Below are 22,321 nucleotides of genomic sequence, written 5' to 3' on the forward strand. Positions count from 1 at the left end.
AGCCCGTGGACTCATGAATAATGAACTTGTGTCCAGATGTACAAAGCACAACTTTCCAAAGACAATAAATATCTCCCTCTTTTAAAATCCTTGACCATGCTGCATCCATGGATATGTCTTGGTCTTGTTACATCAGTCCTTGTAACTCACAGTAGCTGGTTCAGACTCTTGATGACTTTGTTCCTTTAGCAGCCTGACTAATGTCTTCTTGCATTCTGAAACTTCGGTCTCAGTGAATATTTTGAGTCAGGACCAACCTGATTTTCCCATGTACTATGAAAGAAGAATGTAATATTCATTACAAGGGTCTTAGCATTAGATTTGTTTGGGCCACTAGAAATAAAGACAATAGACTACACTGTTTAGAAGATTTCAGGTCATGTCTGATTATCATCTCAAGTGAAGTGTCTTAGTTACTTTTCTATTGCCACGACCAAAAAAATGCTAAACAAACAAATGAAAACCCTAAAAACCAAATAACAAGAATAGTTACAACAACAACAACTAAAACAACAATAACAACCTGGAGAAGAAAGTGTTTTTTAATGGGGCCTTAGAGTTTCAGAGGATGAGTCCAGGACCAGAATTGCAGGCAGGTTGGCAATGTGTCTCCAGCAGTAGCAGAAAGCTCACATCTGATCCACATGTGTATAGCAGAGAAAGTTAACTGAGAATGACATGAGGTTTTCAAACCTTAAGGCCAACCCATCCCTAGTGACTTATTTCCTTTAATAAGACTATACTTTCTAATCCTCTCCAAACAGTTCCATAAACTGGAGACCAAGTATTCAAATATATGAACTTATTGGGGCCATTCTCATTCAAACAACCACATGGAGGTATCCCATATCTGGCACTTGGCTCTCTAATTGTCAACTAATGGCTTCTGAAAGAAACATTATATCTTGTTTATGGTAACTCCAATTCAAATATTTTATATGAAAAATATATTTAGTGAATTTGAATTAAAATAATAATATTTACTTTTCCACAAGTGAAGACACGGTGTTGTAAAGTCTAAGTTCTACTATAATATACTGCTATAATACAGTTCTCATTAAATCTTAATGAATACTTTTGGTAATTTTTTAAACAAGTTCTTCTAAAGTCCATATCCAAAACTAAACAGATATGATTACTCAGGGTGTTTTCTAAATTAGTTTAAAGAAGGAACACACAAGAATTAATGCAGTTTTAACACACTCCAAGCTCATAAAAGCTAACATATTTAAGTATTGACCCAAGGCTTTAAAGCAAAAAATAAGATGTAAATGTCATATCAAAATCTCAAATGATTACTTCAGAATTTAATATATATGGATCAGTGAAATGGCTCACAGGAATGAGACTTGACACTCAAGCCTGCTGATTTGAATTCAATCCCCAGAGCCCGTGATAAAGGTAGACTACCTGTTTCACACAGTTTACTTCTGATTTCTACATATGTACTCTGGCATGTGTGCCCACCCCTGCTTCCCAGTAGTACTAAATTAAAAAGAAGAATCTAGTGGATAAGAAGAAATCATCTTCCCTGCAAGCAAAACATGATTAATTGTTTAACGAGATGTATTGGGACAAAAGCGAACCATTTGAGAGCTTGTCCTACCTCATTGATCAACCTGAAATAACATTTAGAGATGTTACTAAAAACCATGAATATTCTGTCACTTTGAAGGCACATACTTGAACATTTCTAGTGAAACCTGATAGATGAGCACAATGATCCATTCAGCTCTGAGGACCTGATTTTGGGTTTGAATAATAGTGAAGATTTAAGTATTTAGTAATATGTGGGGAGGATAATGTATAGATAATTATGAGAGGTTACACACACACACACACACACAGAGAGAGAGAGAGAGAGAGAGAGAGAGAGAGAGAGAGAGAGAGAGAGAGAGAAAGATATAAAGAGGAAGAAGAAGGAGGAAAATGCAAGTAAATGGAGAGTAAAATTAAATTTATATTTTTGTTATATATGTATATATTCAAATGCAAAGACAAACATACTAAAGAGACTTAACACATTACTAGAGAGCCATGGATTAAGTTTATCTTGTGGTTTTAGGTGTAAATCTTTGTACTTTTTAATCAATAATATATCATTGATTTACTATGACAAAGCAAAAACTCATCCCAAATTTCATTCCATGCAAAGTAGGTGGTGGTCAATTCTTATTCTATTTTATACTTATCATTAGTTAAATTACTCTTCAGTGATAGGCACATTTTTATCAGCAGAAAAGAATAAATAATGGAGTAAGATGCATTTTTAGTTCTGTGGTTAAACATTAAAAGTATTCTCAAAACAATGAGTTTATAAGCCTGAAAGCCTGCTGGAAAGCAAGAAGCTGAGCATGAGGCCTCATCACTGTGAAAATATGCAGGACCATGTATCACAGGTTATAGAAATTCCTCTGTCTTTTCATCTCTATTACCAGGAGGGTTATCTCTATGCAATATATTTTGATCTCAGATGTGAAATCCATTTGATCTTTAATTCCCTGTCCCAGGATCATTATACGTCTGGTGTTGACATAAGTAAAATAGTGAAGCGGAGGTGTTCATGGACCTGAATTGAAACTTGGGTCTTAGTCTAGAGGTTATCTCCTATGTAGCTGAAACAGGTGGACCTGAGAAAGCAATGGTTTTCAAAAAATAGGTGGCAATGAGGAAAGGAGTCTTTTCACCAAGATTTTCGTAACAGTAATTGGTACATATTTTTTTTCCTTTGTGGTATTTTAGAATTGTGATGTTTCTCAACACTTACATAATTGAAAAGTTGACAGAAGACTTTAATAACACTCTTTACTAACACTCTTTCAGAACTGGGGAGGGATATGGGCAGTGAGCTACAACATCTGCACATCGTCATAAGACTTATACATTTCATCAAATCAAAGTTAATGGAAATGTCTTAATCTTCTTGCCTTATATTTTTTCATTTCTTGTTAGGAAAATCCTGTCAAGTCCAACTTCCCTCATGGCCTGTTTCTCCCTGAAGCTCTATAAATGAATATGTTCCTTTCCTCAATATTAAAGTTTCCAAACTATAAGCACATATATAGCCCAGGGTGTTAAGATGTCTATTTGAGTCCCAGCAATGTGTTTACATAATTTGCTTGAACAGTTCTTTCAGAATGAGCTGAAAACTGACTTTCAGTGATGAAAGTCATTGCGGGGAGCAGAAATCCATTTGTGCTCTGATCATCTACTGGTCTTGCTTTTTATGCTTATTACTAAATATTTTAGTAAAAGTTTGTGAACTATCATAATTAAGAGTTCAGTTGTTCTCACAGCACATTTTCAGGCTTGAGTAGGAATATTAATTCTAGAGATCTGTATTCTGAGGTCATGGTTGGATTTTGCAGCTCAGTGACAACTATTTGTGTAAAATAAGCTGATAAAAATATAGTACAATCTAGTATATTGCAGTGTAGAACACTTCACAGTGACTGGATGAGGAATTGCCTATGAAACTATTAGAACATTGTGTATATATTATAATGAGTTTATCACATAAAAGATGTTGCTCTTAAGGCTGTCATCATTAGAACACATGGAAAACTGTTAACTTGGCTTAGAACGGAGAGGAGAAAGCTAACCTATGCTGTAGAGAATTTAGGAAATTATATTTGTTCTTCTGGTTACTTTAATAGTGTGCTCTGATACAAATACACTGTGGAGAGTAAAGTTTGGATTTGGGACCAGAGCTCCGGAGAGGATTAGAATCTATGATGGTGGAAAGTCCAAGAGGCCGGCTCGGCAGTCAGCAGAGAAGAGAGTAGGCAGGCACAGGTTATAAAACTTCAAATCCCACCTCCACTGATGCAGTTTTTTTCCTTAAGGATCAATGCTCTAAACATTCCAGAACCTTCCCAAGCTGTGGCACTGACTGGAGACTAAGAACTAAAAATGTGTGAGCCTGTGCAAGGTGTGTCACACTCAGACCAACACAAAAAGTCGAATGTGGAGAACAGATTGCCTTAATTAGGGAGATATATTACTCTGCATTTTCACAATTATTCCCGAGGAAATGAAATGCTAACTCTGTCCTGGTATCATGTTGAACAATTCACATTCCTGCCTTGTGAGAGCAGTTGGCGCAACTAAATCATTGAGGTGCAGGTACCAGTTAACAAATGACTCAAGCTCTGAAACCAGTACTTGATACTCCAACTTTATTCCACTTTACTCCCAGTGCCTCTTGAAAGCCCTGTTATTCAATTATTCAGGGGACGACCTCAGCAGAAGACTCTGAAGTTTCCTAAAACTGGCTTGTGCTTTGAATTTGGGTCAGAGAGTCTTCTTGCCAATGGCTAAGGTGCACACCTGCAGCATTGGTAGGGGAGCAGAGAACATCTGACTTCTTTCTGGCTGTATGAGGCTAATGTATCATTTGAAATGTTGGTGGAGTGCTGATCATTATAACAGTAATAACTATGCGTCAACAGAAGAAACATAACAGGGAAAACCAGCAACGATCAAATCAAATGGAATTTTCTGGACTCTGAAAGTCCAAGTGAGTTTGGCTTTGGCATGTTTGTACCAAAATAGATGGAGTATTGGTTCAATTTATGCAAAGATCAAGAATTATATCTGAGAAAATAACATGATAAAGAAATTTTCAAACAAAATCTTGTAACTTCCTTATTACTGCACATAACTACTTATACGAAAAATAATAGGTTATTTCTAGAAATTACTACCTCCAGAAATCAGAGAGAGGACAAGTTTGGTGGAGTATACTATAGAGGTTAACTAATACAGCGATCTGGATGTCAGGTCTCAAGCCATGCTTGCAATCAGTAGTGGCTTTGTAGTTTCCTTAGGGTGTTTGAGACTGTGTGAGTGTGTGTATGTGTGTGTGTGTGTGTGTGTGTGTGTGTGTGTTTGTGTATATATATATATATATATATATATATATATATATATATATATATATATGTAGTTGTCATACATGTAACATAATATATATGTGATAGATCCTCAAATTCATTTATCTTAGTATCAATTCATCAAAATCACTCAAATAACTAAATTTCAAGTAATTCCAAGACATTCAATCCACACCAGGAAAGAGAAGAGGAGTAATTTAATATTTAACTTCCTATATGGTTTCCTAGTTCAGTCTTCATAGGTATAAGCTCTAGAGCTCTTAAAAACAACTAAATAGATTAATCTCAACTAAGAGTAACATACGCTAATGAGGAAATAAGGGAATTGTTTGTACTTGTGCACTGAACACAACAGGACAGAAAGCTGTCTTCCAGCACCTAAGGAGAATGTGTGCAGCTTTGGAGAAGACCTTGCAACATGTAAGAACCTATGAAGCAGTGGTTCTCAACCTTCCTAAAGCTCTGGCCCTTTAGTACAGTTCCTCCTGTTATGGTGACCTCCAGCCATAAAAATATTTTCTTGCTATTTCATAATTGTAGCTTTGCTAGTCTTATGAATTATAATGCAAATACGTGTTATTCAGAATATCTGATATATGACCCAGAAGAAAGTCATGATGCATGGGTCAAGAAGGCTAATATCTGGGCTAAGTGTGCTACTGAGCACCCTTATATGAAGGTGTCCATTGACGTATGAATCACTACATGGAAATCACTTTGATGTGTCCTTGAAGGACCTGTGCTAACAACTCATGATGCTCATAAGGAACCATAACCTCTGTTGACTACTCTGTTCTCTAGATACAAGGCATTGGGCTGCATTGGTTTTATATCAGTTATAATATTTCCTGGACTAACTATGAAGCCTCCACATTTAACCAGTCCTGATGATTACCATAGCCTTCCCCTGCTATACCCATTCTTAAGGAGAGATAGTAGAAGAAGATGACGCAAAAGAAAATGCCCCTTTTTGTGTGCATATAGGTGGTATGGATTTATAGGAAAAATCACTGGGCAGAAATTCTGTGTGCTGCCCCAGCTCTGTCTTTTGAGTGGCTAATCCTCTGTGGGATTTTTCCCCACGCCTTTGGTGTGCTCTCACATGGTGTTCTCTTGTCATTTCAGATCCCTCAGATCAGTTATGCATCCACGGCTCCTGAACTCAGTGATGACCGTCGCTATGACTTCTTCTCTCGAGTGGTCCCACCTGATTCCTTCCAAGCTCAGGCCATGGTAGACATTGTAAAGGCATTGGGCTGGAATTATGTATCTACTCTTGCATCTGAAGGAAGCTATGGAGAGAAAGGTGTGGAGTCCTTCACACAAATTTCCAAAGAAGCAGGTAGGAAGTGATTGTATTTTCAATCTTACCTTCTTAAACAAACAAACAAACAAACAAAACAAAACAAAAACAAAAATAAAAACAAAAACAAAACTGTGCCATGCAGAGTTTTCTTGGTAAAATGTTAAGTGAATAATAAACATAGTCACCACCATACCCCTGATCTCACATTCTCTATGTCCCATGACAGTATTTTTAGGTTTTCATCTACAACATGTTATTTTGGGAGACATTTTTGAAGGTGCGAAACTACTGCCCCTTGGTACCAAGAGATAAATAGAATGAACACCACAATGGGTACCTAGCTTCTGCCTAAGAGATATAGAGCAGAACATTAATTGGATCATAGGTACTGAGAAACTGTGACTGTCTTTGTCCATCTATAATGTGTCTCCTCTCAGTCTCTCACCTCAGTGGGGAAAACTGTTTAGAATTATATGAACATCACCAGAGGTCCACCCTGATTTTGTTTGTTTGTTTTGTTTTTCCTTGATTTATTTATTTGTTCACTTTACATCCTATTCACAGACCCCCTTTCTCCTTTCTGCCACTGAGGTCAGACAATGGGGTCCATCTGGGAAAAGGATCCAAAGGCAGAATCATAGTCAGCCCCCAACTCCACTTGTTAAGGTGCCTACATGGAGATCATGCTGTATATCTCCTTCATTATGTGTAGGAGGCCTATGTCCAGGGTCTGCATGTTATTTGGTATAAGTTAAGTACCTGTGAGGCCCCATGGGCACAAATCTGGCTCCCCCAATCCTACCTTCCACTCTTCCATATGACTCCCCAAGTTCAGCCTAATATTTGGCTGTGGGTGTCTGCATCTGTTTCTATGTGCTTCCGGATGAAGCCTCACAGAAGACGGTTAAACTCCTCTATGCAAGGATAGCAGAATATCATTAATATTATCAGAGGTTGTCTCAAGTTGGACAGTCATTAGCTGTCCATCCTCTCCATCTCTGCTTTATCTTTATCCATGCCCATCTTGTAGGCCAGAAAAATTTGGGGTTGAAGTTTTTGTGGGTAGGTTGAAGTCCTACTTCCTTGAATGAAAGTCCTGCCTGGCTATAGGGGATGGCCACTTCAGGTTCCTTAGCCACAGGTCACTGCTATAGATATTCCAGATATTCCAGAGCCTCCCAATCCCAAGTCTTACGCTTGTCTCAGAGATGCTCATCTCACCAATTTACTTTCTCTCCTCAGCCCTCTTGTCCTGTCCATCTGATCTCTACCCATTTCCCTCCCACTACCACCTACCCAGTTCCCACCCTCCTGATTTTTATTTTATTTCTCCTTCTGAGTGCGATCCAAGCATCCTCCCTTGGCCCTGCTTATTAGTTTATTTGGGTCTGTGGATTGTAGCATGTAGGTCTACGTCAATACCCAGCTATACAACTCCTGGGCATATGCTCAAAATATGTTCCAATATACCATAAGGACACTTGCTCAACTGTGCTCATAGCTGCTTTATTCATAATAGCCAGAATGTTGGAACAACCTAGGTGTCCCTCAACCAATAAGTGGATGAAGTGAATTTATACAATGGAATAAAGAAAATGCAGTACATGTATACAATGGAATACTACTTATCTATTAAAAACAAAGACAACAAGCAAGTTGCAGACAAATAGGCAGAACTTGAAAATATCATCCTGAGTAAGATTACCCAGACCCCAAAAGGCACATATGGCATCTACTCACTCACAAGTGGACATTAGCCATAAAACGCAGGATAATCATGCTACAATTCACAACCACCCTGATTTGATAAGAGCATCTGATGCTTCTGAATGACTTAGCCCCAACAAAGGAAACTGCCCAAGGTAGAATGGATTTAGGCACATAGAGCTGAAACCTGTGATTCCTTTCAGAGAGTCAATACTATTTAGAAGAACTTATTTAGAACAGATGTCTTTACATTTATTTTCTCAGCTCAAATTTGTAGGAAAGGGCTTTGGCAGATGGTCAGTGGTCTTGTATCATAAACACATATAATGAATTTGGGAATTCTTTTGTGGTTATTTTATGTTGTTTTTTTCTTTCTTCGAACCCACCCCCCTTTGACAGGGTTTTATATATCCCAGATTGTCATTGAACTCACTATTTAGCTAAGGATGAACATCTGATCTCCCTATCTCTGCCTTTTAAATGCTAGAATTCTACTTGTCCACATCCTGCCTGGTCTTATAAAGTTATTATGCTAAGGTAAAACAGTCTATTTTATTGATAAGAATTTCATTCAACCAAAATGGTCACTGACTGACATAGTGAATCAACAATAAAACCAAAGAGCAGAAGGTCTATTTCATGAGGAAAAGTGCCATTGTGGTAAATGGCACAAAAGTGACAGGGCTTTGAACATCACCCTTCACTATAGACATACGCAATGGATGTGGCTGATAGACCTGCCCATGACTGTGAACAGAAGCTTCTTTGAGAATCTCATTTTAAATTTATTTATTTATTTATTTATTTAGAGACAGGGTTTCTCTGTATAGCCCTGGCTATCCTGGAACTCACTTTGTAGACCAGGCTGGCCTCGAACTCAGAAATCTTATTGCCTCTGCTTCCCGAGTGCTGGGATTATAGGCGTGCACCATTTTATTTTTAATCATTACATGCTTTATTTTTTTGCCCTCCCCTGGTCTCCCCTCCCAGAGTTCTTCACCCCACCCTCCCTCCCTTTCACGTCTGAGGGGGTGTTCCCCTACCACCTCACCATGGCATCTCCATTCCCTGGAGCATCTAATCTCTACAGAATAGGGTGTATCCTCTCCCAGTGAAGCCAGACAAGGCAGTCCTCAGCTACATATGTGCTGGAGAGCCTCAGCCCAGCCTCTGTGTTCTATTTTGTTGGTGGCTTAGTCTCTGTGAGCCCCCAGGCATCTGGGTTAGCTGACACTGTTGGAGTTCCATTGGGATTGGCATCCCTTTCAGCTCACCTCCAGAAGATAGAAAGTGCCCGCAATGGAGGGATGAGGTCACAAAACAAAATTTTTTTGCCTATAATTCCTAACGCTGTTACTGAAGCTATGTTGAGCTTGCAGACAGGAGCCTAACATGGCTGCCCTCTAAGAGGCTCTACTAGCAGCTGATTGAAACAGATTCAGATACACCCACCATTGGACTGAAGTCAGGGATTCCTAGGGAAGAGTTAGGAGAATCTCTCTCTCTCTCTCTCTCTCTCTCTCTATATATATATATATATATATATATATATATATATATATTCACAACATTATTAGCACATGGTGTGATTTTTAAGGGTCACTGGCCTTCTTTATCTTTCTTACCTTTTGCCATCTGATTGAGATAGATACTATTGTTTATAAGCATCCCTGGCTGACATTTATAAATCACTATCAGGTGTCATCTTAAATATCGTTTCCAGGTTCAAACAGATATGCAAACCTCCCATTGTTGTGTTGTCTTTGCCTGGTGTTTCTAGCTCTGATCATATCCCCAAGATTATTACTGGAGAACATATGTCTCTCTTTCACTGCTGAAACTCTAACTGCTGTGCTCCTAAGAAGGAAAAGGTCCAGGATAATTCAGTTAGAAACCTTCTGATCTGTCAGGAAATGTTAACTTTGTCCTTATGGCCTGCTATCATATATAGAACTCATTAGCACCAGGTTTCATGACTCCCCAAAGGGAGTCATTGTAGTGATTGTTTTATTCCTTTCTCTGTCTCTTCCAATCTTGCCTCAATCAAACTTTCGTTGACATAAAGAAATGTCTGAACTATCTGGCTGAAAATAGGTGTATTATGCAAGGTAAAGAGAAATTACATGTAAATGAGTAGCTCAGAAATAAAATCTGGCCACCACCTTGAAATATTTAATTGCTACAAAAAAAAAAAAAAATTAACACCGAACTTTGTATTGGATAAAGCAGAGAAAATGCTATCAATCTCTCATAAAAATCTCAGCAATTTTATAGTAACCCTTATGTTGAATATTTAGGAAAAGTAAGCTTGCCTTGCTTTAGAATCAAGATGAATGTTCTGTAGACAGGTTTCAGTGAGAAAATTATATGGTTGCTATTCCTGGTGTCTTTGGTTAAATCCACAAGATATGACATTAGAGTTTGTTATGTAATGCAAAACGGAATGACCTTTGTAATATCGTATGCATGTTAAAGATTATGCATTTAACTAACCACATATTGAGATGCTCAGCTCGGAAACAAGGCCTTGTCAGGAACAGTCATTTAAAATGAAATCTTTTAACCTGAGACCATGCTCTAGGGGAGGAGAATTAAAAACTAGCCACCTGCTGCTGCAGACACAGGAGAAAACATGGGGGATTCAGGTGCCATATCAGTGAGTAGTTCTACCTATCATAGCATTCAGATAATGGTTAGGGGGCACCTGTGCTATGTTACCTTTGTAATTAATTACTGGGTGGGTTGGGGGGCAGGGTGGGAGGGCATAGGGGGCTTTGGAGATAGCATTTGGAATGTAAATGAAGAAAATGTCTAATAAAAAATGAATAATATTTTTTTTTTAAAAAAAAAGAGCACACACACGTACAAAAAAATAACACTTATGTGCTTCATGGATACCCTCCTTCTCTGATCAACAAGGAGGAAAAAGGCAGAGACAGAGGGAGAGTTTACTGTTTATAAAGTGTGGAGTAAGTGCGTCCACTGTGACTTAAGGGAAATGAGGTTAGCTATCATTTCTTTACTATGAGCATTTTTTTTTATTTCTTTTTGTGTATAAGCATTCACTTTGGTGTGGTGTGCATACACATATGTGCATTTGCATATGTAAGCACACATTTGGGGGTTAGCTATCCATCTTTGTCTCTGTCTCTCTGTCTTTGTCTCTGCCTCTGTCTCTCTGTGTCTCTGTCTGTCTCTCTGTCTCTGTCTCTCTCTCTCTCTTTCTCTCTCTCTCTGAGTTGAGTGTATGTCCTCAATGTTTATAATGGAGGTCTTTCTTGAGTGCACTGCACTTTCTTATGGAGAGGTCTTTTGCTTAACCTAGAACTTGGCAATCCCTGAGAGTCTAGAGTCTAGTTATTCATGTATAATCAGAGATTTCTCTCTCTATCTTAGCACTAGGATTACATGAAGCTGGCACAGATTCTTGTTTTGAAGAGTAATTCTGGCAAGCAAACTTGTTAGGGAATTTGGAGAAATTTTCTAGACTAGCATCAAATATTCATTTTATTTTTCATCTCCTGACTCTAAGACATGATTTGTAAAAGGACCTAAGACACATATGTATACAAATGAAGTGTACTAAACTGTAAACATTTGATACATGATTCACCATTTCAGTCCTCAGATTTAATATAGAGAGAATGATATTTATAAAACCTGCTTCATCATGGTTGTATAATGAATGAGATGCTGTATTGGGAAGCAGTTAATACCTAGAAACACCTAATTATTAGTGTACAAATTTGATTCCCTGTAAATATTTATTATTTGAATTTAAAGTTTAGAAACTGCCTGGAATATTCTGATTTCAGTCATAACTGCAAATAATGTTAACAGTAGAGTTATTTCTCTTACTACATTTTTACTATATAAGAAAGAGAAAAATAAATTAGCTAGAGTCATACACACACACACACACACACACACACACACAAAGACACACATATGTGCATGTGTGAATGGGTGTGATTTATTGATTCCATTTTAAATGTACTTGTTTCAATCTGGAAGAACTAACTTCCGTTTGGTTCTGAAAATTATCATTCTTCTTTATAAATACATTTTCCATTTTAGAATAATTTTACCTCAAAACTGAAGGGCTTCTTAATCCTAAATCAGAGGGGACTTTAACAGGGACACATTCTCTAGTGCTAACAGTGGCAAAGCAAGGTTGAGCTCCTCAGCATCAGTCCTTCATAAAGCAAATGAAGACATTTCATTGGAGACAAAAACCAAATTTAACTGGTTCCTTTAAGTTACTAATTTTTGTTTGTTTGTTTGTTTGTTTATATATTTAATTTATATGTATACAGTGGTTTTGCCAGCATATAGGAGGCTAGAAGAGGGTATCAGGTCTCTGGAGACTGGAGTTACAGACAGTAACTGGAGTTACTGTCAAAATAAATATCAACAACTGTTCTCTCAGGTGTGGTTCTAGAAGACTTATAAAGGTATAGACACTACATCATGCTGAGATTTAAAAAAAACTTTAACATGATTTTCTCATTTTGATGACATTTTTGTAAATTAGTTACATTTGTGTAAATGGCCCTGTAATGGTACTCAAGAGGTGTTTGGTGTTTTTTGTGTTTTGTGGTTTTTTGTTTGTTTGTTTTGCCTAATATTTCAGAGAACGAGATAAAATGCATTCCAGATATATATATATATCCAGGCCAATGTGCTAAACTAAATGGCTGAGGTTGCATTTGAAGACTCAATTTCCTCAGTAAAAACCAAAATTAATGTTTATGATAACATGGAGGGAGAAGACAAGGGATAATTGAGAGGACAGAGATGAGGATAAATGCTTTAAGTAATTAGTAAATATAAAGTATTCTTATTTAGTTAAATTCTAAATCTTCTTTGACTCTTTATACATTCTGTATATTCTCTGTAATGCTCTTATTGAAGTCATAAGTAAAGAGCAAGAGGTTGAATTTATCTGCTACTTAGTCTTCAGGAATTCAGACCTCGGGAATGTGGAATGGCTGTTTTATACACTGATTTATGTCTCTGTAGTGGGTAGCTCATCTATGTGTGTGTGTGTGTGTGTGTGTGTGTGTGTGTGTTTGTGTGTTTTCTTGGGGAGCAATCTACATTGTTTTGAGACAGGCTTTTTTCACTAGGAACTGAAGCCTTCTATGATCAGAGGGGCAGACTAGGCAATGGGTCCTGGCTTCTTCCTGTGTCTCCCTCCGCAGTGCTAGGATTGCAAGCCCTTGCCAACATGTTCATTTTTTACTTAGATCCTGGGAACACAACTCAGGTCCTAGTGCTTGTACAGAAACTGCTTTCCAAACAGAGCCTCCCCCCTTTCTCCCCTCTTCATTACAGCAATTTATAGCACTGCCCTCTTATTGCTTCCTAAATGAAGCACTTAGGTGGTTGGTTGTATTTCTGATCATCAGGGCAAAGTCAAACCTGTGTCCCTGACATCTAGCTTAAGTCCTAGTGTATAGAAGGCATGAAGTCAGCATTTACTAAGTTTTACTAAGAAGAGAAGGAATAATTATACTTCCTTATCTTCTCTTTCAGGGAAAAACAAAGGCATCCCTTACAAACTCACTCTTTTTGTCTAAGTCTTTCCAAATTTACACCTAGATCTGTTTGCTCTGCTTTGTCATAGGTTCCCTCTTGACATTTCCATTGGAAACCAATTATTATAGTGAAAGAATGTCACAAAAGTCATGATTGTATGTCTTTACATCCTTAAATATATACAATACACATTTTTAAATTTTGTTTAGACAGAATCTTAGTATGTAGTTCTGGCTGGCCTGGAGCAACCTTATGTAGATAAGACTAGTCTTAAACTCACAAGGAATGTCTCTTGGATGCTGAGATTGAATGTCTACACCACAATGCCTGACCTAATATCTTCATTTAGCACAGAATCATTAAATACCTCACAAGAGAAGTAATCTTTTTAAATATTGAAAATATTACAACCCTTTTACATACACAAATGTAGAAAAGAAACAATAAGAGCAAACGAATTCTAGATTGAGATATAAGCATCCCTGGGCTGGAGAAATGGCTTAGCTGATAAAGGCTAAGCTCACAATCAAAAGTATAAGAGATGTACTTAAGTATCCTTCTATTTTTATGGGGGTGTAGGAAATTTGAACTTACATATTCAGGATTGAACAGCATACACTCTTACCTGAAGATCCATCTCCTCCACCTATGTTGTAGATAGTGATGTATTAACCACCCAACCTTTTAAAATCTACATGGATATGATAATGGCAAATGATTGCCAAAATTTTCAGAAGGGAGCGTCCTGCATATTATGGTAAAGATAATAGTGCCTAGTATTCATGTTTCTAGACTCATGTTACTTTATTCTCTGTGAACCATGCATAACCACACTATGTGAATTAAGCTTCAAGGGTACAGATACAAAGAAGAGTCGAAAGCCCATTTTATTGCCACCAGCATTGGCCCGAGCAGTGATATCCATTTGTACCAGTAGATGCTGAATCCAGCGTAAGCTGGCTACATTCACTCAACCTCTGGTTTCCCGTTCCAACAGAACCTACAATAACAACAAGCCAGCCTGCTGATGTGGCTTTGTTTTATTTATTTGGGGCTTTGATTTTGGCAGCCTGGCTTCTCTCCGAGTCTACTAATATTCTGATTTTGCTTCTCTAACCTCCCCAGTGGCTCAATGAATTGTCCAACATCATTTAAATAATTTCTCTGCTTAATTTAGGCATGTTCATATTTTGTTTGTCTTCAACCTTCATTAACACAGGTAATGAAGGGCTGTCTCTCTTCTGGGTTCTTAACATCCCATGTGTACCTCTGTCACAGAATTTCATACCTTTCTACATTTCCATTTCGCTAGCTTTCCTTTCTCATTAAAAATGAAGTTTTTAGAAGATAGCATATTGAACATGACTTACAATATTTTTTATACAGAATTGTGACCAACACAGAATAAGATTTTTAAATATTTTATACTATTATTGTGTATATTGTTATTTATTTTTGTTTTGTGCGCGCGCGCGCGTGTGTGTGTGTGTGTGTGTGTGTGTGCATGCATGTGTGTGTGCAGATGTGCCTACGAATGTGCATGAGTGTGCATAGAGGGCAGAAGGCAAATTTAGCAGTCATTTCTCTTCTTCTACCACACTAAGGACCCAACTTTGGTAGCCAGGTTACATCCATAGCACGTTTACCCACCAAGAAATCTTTTGGAACCCATCAATTATTTTAAACATATTAACAATACCAGTATTCTCACAAGGTTCTAACTGGTTCAATGGAACTCTTTCTAGTTCTGATTTGCTAATATGACCATCATTCTCTTCTTACAAATTGAATTTCTAAGAAGACCACACAGGAGCAGGAAGCTAAATCCCATGTCTTATGATCACACAGTATGCATCAGGATACCTTTATTTATAAGCCCTGTTACAAAATTACATTCATCTCACACACACACACACACACACACACACACACACACATGCGCGCGCGCGCGCGCACACACACACACACATACACACACACACACACAAACAAACAAACCTTGACTTTTAAAAAAACACATACGACAAAGGAAAGCACTGAAAATAAACTGAGAGATTTCCAACTGAGGTCTCTGGGAGAAGGTGGATGTTTAACTAACCCCAAAATGACAATAGAAATTGAACAGACAATGTTGTCCAAAGGGAATCAAGGCAGAGTATTCTAGGAAGAAAGAGGCATGGCTGGACCCCAAACACTTTTAGCAATGTTTGAAATGCTCAGCAGTATAACAGAAAAATCAGTGTTTTGAAAACTCTAAGACCCATAATGAATGTAATTCCAAGTCTTACCAAATCTGAAAAAAAAACAGACATTTGAGGCCTAAGCTTCACTTTCTGGTTCTAACTCCTTATGTCACTCATCAGGAACCAGCATGTAGGGCCTCTGAATTGTGAAGGCGAGAAAACTCATGTCTCTGGTTTCAGAAAATACCCAGATATAAATCATTCTAATTGCTAAGGATGAGCTCCTCAAAGAATTTGGGCTGCCCCTGTTGACACAGGGTCTTGAAATAGTGGATGACAGAATGGTACTCTGACACAAAAGAAAGAGGCAGTGAATACACATATCTAGCAGCCCCCTCCCCCTCCCCCTCCCCACCCTCTTCACAGCACCTCTTGGGCCAGGGGTAGGAAATTGAAAAGATCAGATGTTAATGGGAGGCCTTGCTTTGCTGCCTACTTGCCTCTGATGACCTCCTGATGTGTAAGCAAAGAAAGGGAAGGTTATGAGGGTTTTAAATAGAGAGAAAAACATAATGGGGAAAAGTGCCCTTGGTTTTAAATACAGGAATAGAGATTCAAATATGGAGAGCTCTGCTGAGCAGTATAATGTTCTGGTCAGCTGAGGAGGGAGGGGGAGCCCTGTGGTAACTTCCTGAGAAAAAGGCTATCCTGTTGTAACTTTAAAACCAATAAATATACAATAAGATGTTTACTCATCTCTCTATAATAAATCCTCAAATCCTAAAGTCCTTATTCTCAATATTTACAAAAAATTAATTGTGAGAGCGTCCCAGTTGTGAATTACAGAAGGCTTGACAGAATAGATACATTTAGCAAGAGGTGCATTTCAGCAAAGAAAAGAGTGTATTAGAACAGCAGTTTCTTTATAAACTTCAGAGAAGCTTGTAGAACAACTTGTACTGATAACCAGATTGTGCAGCTAAAAGCTTCAGAGTTCTAAGAATTACTTAAATGTCTAGTACCATTTGAGAAGTGCAGGACAAGCAAAATGCCCTCCTCTTGGCTTAGATCTAAGTATCTTATTCAGAAAGTGAATTAGCTACAGTGGCACTTATCATCATTGAGGTTGAGAGAGAGCAAAGCTTACTCAGGAAGAATGATTTTCAAGCAACTTCCATGTTGTGATCAAGGCTTGGCGGTCAGAGACTGTGGCAGACTGTTGTTTTAGTTGCTGCTGCCAGAAGCTCCGAGAGTGATATTCAACTACAACAGATAAATGTGATGAGGGGGGGTATGAACTGTCCCTCACAGCAAATGCAGTAGCCATTAAAACAGACACAAGAAATGGGCAGTGGTATTAGCCGACTGGCCAATTCTATTGCATTGGCAGCCCAGTCAAAGAAGTGTTAAACAACGATTGATTGCTTACAACATATCTGTTTACTGGCTTTCATTGGCTTCTTAATTTATTTTGTATGTCAACAACTTAATGCATATGAGTCAGGTTTTTTGAGGTCTACAAAAAGGAATGTTTGTTTGTTCGTTTATTTTCAATTTGGCCAATGGAACTCTTTGGAGGTTGTGGAAAATTCTACAAAGCCCCATGTGGGATGTCTCTGTACTCCCAAGAGAGTACAGTGCAGTCAAGACTCCAACAGAAGCTTTCCTGGACACACACTACTGTGACTTACTTCAATGTCCCTCTATGTTCTATGGCTTCTTACTGCCAGTGTTTATTTCTCTATTAGTTGAGTGAATTAAATATCTCGCCCTTAAGTTCAATCACTATTTGATAGTACTTTCCATTACAATAGCAATTTAGAGTTAGCATTAATTGAAACATAATTTCCATAGATCCTCTTGAGATAGCATTATAGTCTTTGTTCCATGGTATTAAGATGGCCCCATGACCCTGAAAAGCTTGAGTATACATTACAGGATAGCCATTTACATATAAGAGAAAAATACTGAAGTCACTGTCATCCTCGTGAAACTCTTATCTTGCAGTAAATGAGATCTGTATTAGGCACAAGAGCAAGAGGAGAGTTATTAAAATGTTCTTTCTATAAAATGTCGGTGGCCTTTCTAGATGTGAATAACATTTTAAAATTAAAGACAGGGTGGAGTTCATCTCTTAAACTTATCTAGAATGTGTGAAGCTCCAGATATTATTTCTAGCATTGCAAAATAGCAACTTTGGATGTATGTACCAATGCCTAGTTCCATATGAGGAACCTGGAACTATTCTCCTGAAGTCCTGTGTTCAGGATTTGTCAATGAGTAGTTCATATAGCAACTAGAATGGTGGTCAGTTATAGACAGTACAGTCAAGTTATACATGGAATACTGCTCTAGGGTCTCAATGTATGTTTTTAAATTTTAATACAAGTATGTCAATTAAAAATTTATTGGAAATAATTTTCATTCATTATATTCTATTTATGGTTTCTTCTCTCATCTCCTCTGAAATCCTAACCAGTTCCCCACCCATGCAACTCCACACCTTTTTATTTTCTTTAATCTCTATTTAGCAAAGAGGAAAATTAGAAAATGAATAAAAATGAAAAGAAAAAGGACAACTTTCTATTCTTTGTAAAGTATTATGCATCTGTATAATGTTTCTTGGTCAGATTTATCTACAACTATCTCCATCCACCATCCCCCAACACAACCAACCCTTCAGCCTATACACCTTCCAACAAAAGGTGCTCTTTTTTCTTAATTTCTATCAGTAACTCACAGATAGAGCTTTCAGTATTCACATGGGCATGTGGCCATTCATACAGTATAAGCAATCCAACAGCCTCCAAGATCTAAAGAAGAGTGACTTTGCCTCCTTGAGCAGTTATTAACTGTGATATCTCCTCTGGTGGGCTTGGAGTCATAAGGAACACACCCATATATATTCTGCAACATTTTTTGTCTTAAGGAATTCTTTTAATTTCAAAAGCAATTACAAGAGCATAAATATATCATATATATATGGAAATATTCACAACGTGCTAACGAGAAATGGGAAAAATCTCACCCCGATTTACAGGTAATTAACTGAGGAAGTATGTTCCAGCAAAGGCCCTCTCTATGACTCTACAATCAAATGCAAGGTTTTGCCTAAATTGCCTGAAATATATTGTCTGAAATATATAAGCACTTAGGAGAAAGGGTGGGATCCATAAACAGAAGGAAAAATGAAGAAAGAATGAAACAAGTTTGTCTCCATTTATTAAAGTTTGGAAAATGTGGGGATGAAAGGCAGGAGAAATTCTCACCATGTACACTGAAATTCCCGGATTCCTGGTCCCTTCAAAGAAGCCTTCCTCTCCCTGCATCCAGGGTCTCTCCTGCTATATTTAAGCATGACTGGCTTGATCTGCAAGTAATCACAGTTACATTGAGTTGATCTTTGAAGTGACCATATCCTGTCCTGAAGTCTGCACATCTCTGCTCTCCTTCTCCACCCACCTGATCTTATATTCTTTCTATTCTTTCTTCCTTGAAGTTTCCCAAACCTTGGGTGGTAAAGGATTGATATGCAACTGACCACACAATGGTATTTATACTCATTGTATTTTAAATAAAGTAAGCATAACTAAATCCAAACAGGAGGAGGTCAACTATGTTAGCTAATAAAATTTGTGTTCAAGTTGTTGTATTTTGCCCAATCAAGTTCAAGAATCCATTATTATATATGTTTAAAGTTTTGTGTGTAACTGAGCTAAATATTAAGATTCTAACCCCAAATTCTGTGGGGGGGGGCTCTGAGGGCTGGAGTTTAAACCCAGATCCATGTGCATGCTATGGAGTTACTGTACCTCTAAACTCTACACTTGGCCCTGAAGTATTTGTTTCTAGATAAAATCTGTTGTTGAGAAGGTGAATAGAAGTTGCTGATGGGAGGTTGTTATTGGTGGTAAAATAGGAGAGATCACTATAGTTAAATTGAATTATAAGCTAAGAACATAAATGGAAGGGCCATTGTCAGAGTGTCACTAGGAGATGAGGCCCTGGTAATAAACATCTCTGCCAATTTTCTGTAGATTTCAGTATTTTCCAAACTGCATTCTTCATGTTGTTTTAAAAAATATTGTCTCTCTCCACATACAGTGTAGGTAAGGTTTGTATTGAGCTTATTTCCTCTGTACAAATTCACTCAACCTTAGGTTACTGCATTTACATTAGATAAATTGCTGGGGGTAGCAACTGGATCAATAGCCAGGATGCTTCTACTGAGCCATCCGAGGCTGAGTTTGACTAGCTCTTGACTGGTGATTATTATTTGCTACTTGGCTTGTGTCCACTCTCTTTAAATAGAAAACTCATTCCCATATCTATTATAGGAAAACATAAAAACTTCGTTACAGCTCAGTGTGTACAAAGAAACAGCCTCAACCTTGCATCTGACCACCTAAGTGTAACATGTGCAAGCTAGTTCTCAGGGAAATAATGACACACCTTTCCATCATAAGCTTATCAGACCCTAGAAGGGCAGACCAGGTGTCATGTATCATGGCAATGCACTATGATGCTAAGTTACTTCTATCTGCATGACCTTTTAATTTAATTTATCATATTTTACATATATATGTATATCTATGCACATTCACACTGCAGGCATGTGTGTGGAAATTAGAGGGCAATATCCAATGTCAGTGCTTGTCATCACTTTGTTGTTCACAGCTGTGTACACAAGAATAGATGACCTGTATGCTTTTAAGATCACTTCTGGTTTTGCCTTCCACATCCCTATAAGAAGTGACACTTATTGAACAACATACACTTCTATGTTTGGCTTAACATTGGTCTTGGGAGTTAAAATACATGCTTAAATATCAAGCCATTTACCCACTGAGCAATTTCTACAGCCCTCATGATAGCTTTCTTCTATATTTTATTTTTATTAAGGCTTCATTGAATATTTCAGTAGTTCAAAATGTTTTAGCTTCATAAATAATGCAGACAATATATACAGATTTCACAATTTTCAGCAAAAAAAATGTATAAAAGAAAGGAATTCTCAGAAACAATATGAGGCAACTCCAGGAATCATTGGAAAGTTTTAAGGTTCAATTTTACTGAAGTGTCAAGAGTCTGCTTTTGTGAATCCAGGCAGCAACACAGGAAGGGCTGCATGAGGAACAAGTTCCATCCAGCTCCATCCAGTCCTTCAATTTTGTATTCTAAACTCAACTTCTTTTGAGAAAGCATGCTAATGATGCTTGTGTGCTTGCACCTTGGCCAATGGAGTTGGAGACGACTGACCATTTTCTCAAGTTATTCTTTTGAACTAATGACTTTAGTCATTAGTATTGGATTAGTATTGGATTGTGATTAGTAAAGATAAATGACAGAAAGGAAAGGATGGATCTGTGGAACAGAACATGATAGATCTTTCTTTGTCATTCCAATACATACCTGAAGAAGAAGACTTAAAATTACGTAAATGCTGCAGGCTATGAGAAATTTTAAGAATATAAATTGTTTTTCCCTTTCTTTTCCTTTATCCACTGTTTAAAAGAAATCATTTTATCTCAAGTGTTAATAGATGATTTCATAAACCACCAACTTTCTAAGCAGATGAGAAATGTGATTTACCCAGCTTCACATCCATGACTATATTCATGAAGACTGTTATTTCAATCAAATGATCTCATTAGCTCTACCACATCACATGACTTCAGGTGTGCAGAAATACGAAGGTGAGTTGCCATCAGTACTGAAAAGTTCCACAGTAAACTAATACTTATTTAAATATGAGAATCAAAAAGGCAATTTTTCCCTGTCTCAAAAAACCAAAAAAAGAAAATTTTTAATTTAATTTTATTTGTACTTCATTTTTAACACTCCATACTCCATCCCTTGTCCCTCCCAATCCACTCTTTCTGCACGTGGATACCCCCTACCACCTACCCATCTGACCTCTTAACTCCCTGGGGCCTCTAGTCTCTTGAGGGTTAGGTGCATCATCTCTGAATGAATATAGAGCTGGAAGTCTTCTACTGTATGTGTGTTGGAGACATCATATCAGCTGGTATATGCTGTCTGTTTGGTAGTCCAGTGTTTAAAAGATTTCAGTCTCAGTGGTCCAGATTAATTAAGTTTACTGGTCCTTCTACATATCACGCTTCTCCTCAGGTTCTTCAGCCTTCCATTATTCAACAACAGGGGTCAGCTGTTCCTGTCCATTGGTTGGGTGCAAATAACTGCATCTGATTCTTTCAGCTGCTTGTTGGGTCTTTCGGAGGGCAGTCATGATACATCCCATTTTTTGAGCTCTCCATTGCCTTATTAATAGTGTCAGGCCTTGGACCCTCCCCTTGAGCTGGATCACGCTTTGGGCCTATCGCTGGACCTTCTTTTCCTCAGGCTTTTCCCCATTTCCATCCCTGTAATTCTTTCAGACAGAAATAATTAGGGGTCAGAAGTGTGACTGTGGGATGTCAACCCCATCCCTTACTTGATGTCCTGTCTTCCTACTGGAGGTGGACTCTATAAGTTCCCATGTGAGCCCTGCTTGGTTCATTCAATGGGCCTTGTTTTCCTGGTGCTTTATACTCCCTCTAAGTCTTACAATCTTCACTTCAGCTCTTCCATGGAGTTCTCTGATCTCCAAGGGGAAGACCCAGATTAGGACCTCCAATTCATTCTCTCTCTCTCTCTCTCTCTCTCTCTCTCTCTCTCTCTCTCTCTCT

The 22,321-nt window shown here is 37.9% G+C and overlaps 1 protein-coding gene across 2 annotated transcripts in view; it reads left to right on the forward strand.

Annotated features, from left to right (window-relative positions):
* Positions 1 to 22,321, forward strand: part of Grm7 (glutamate metabotropic receptor 7) — an 858,724-nt gene that overhangs the window by 265,600 nt on the left and 570,803 nt on the right. For both annotated transcript variants that reach the window (XM_021189985.1, XM_021189986.2), the window contains exon 2: positions 6,021 to 6,237. In XM_021189985.1, the coding sequence (XP_021045644.1) occupies positions 6,021 to 6,237 (217 nt within the window). The remainder of the gene's footprint in view (positions 1 to 6,020; positions 6,238 to 22,321) is intronic.

The sequence above is a fragment of the Mus pahari genome, chromosome 2, assembly GCF_900095145.1.
Source record: "Mus pahari chromosome 2, PAHARI_EIJ_v1.1, whole genome shotgun sequence".
NCBI lineage: Eukaryota > Metazoa > Chordata > Mammalia > Rodentia > Muridae > Mus > Mus pahari.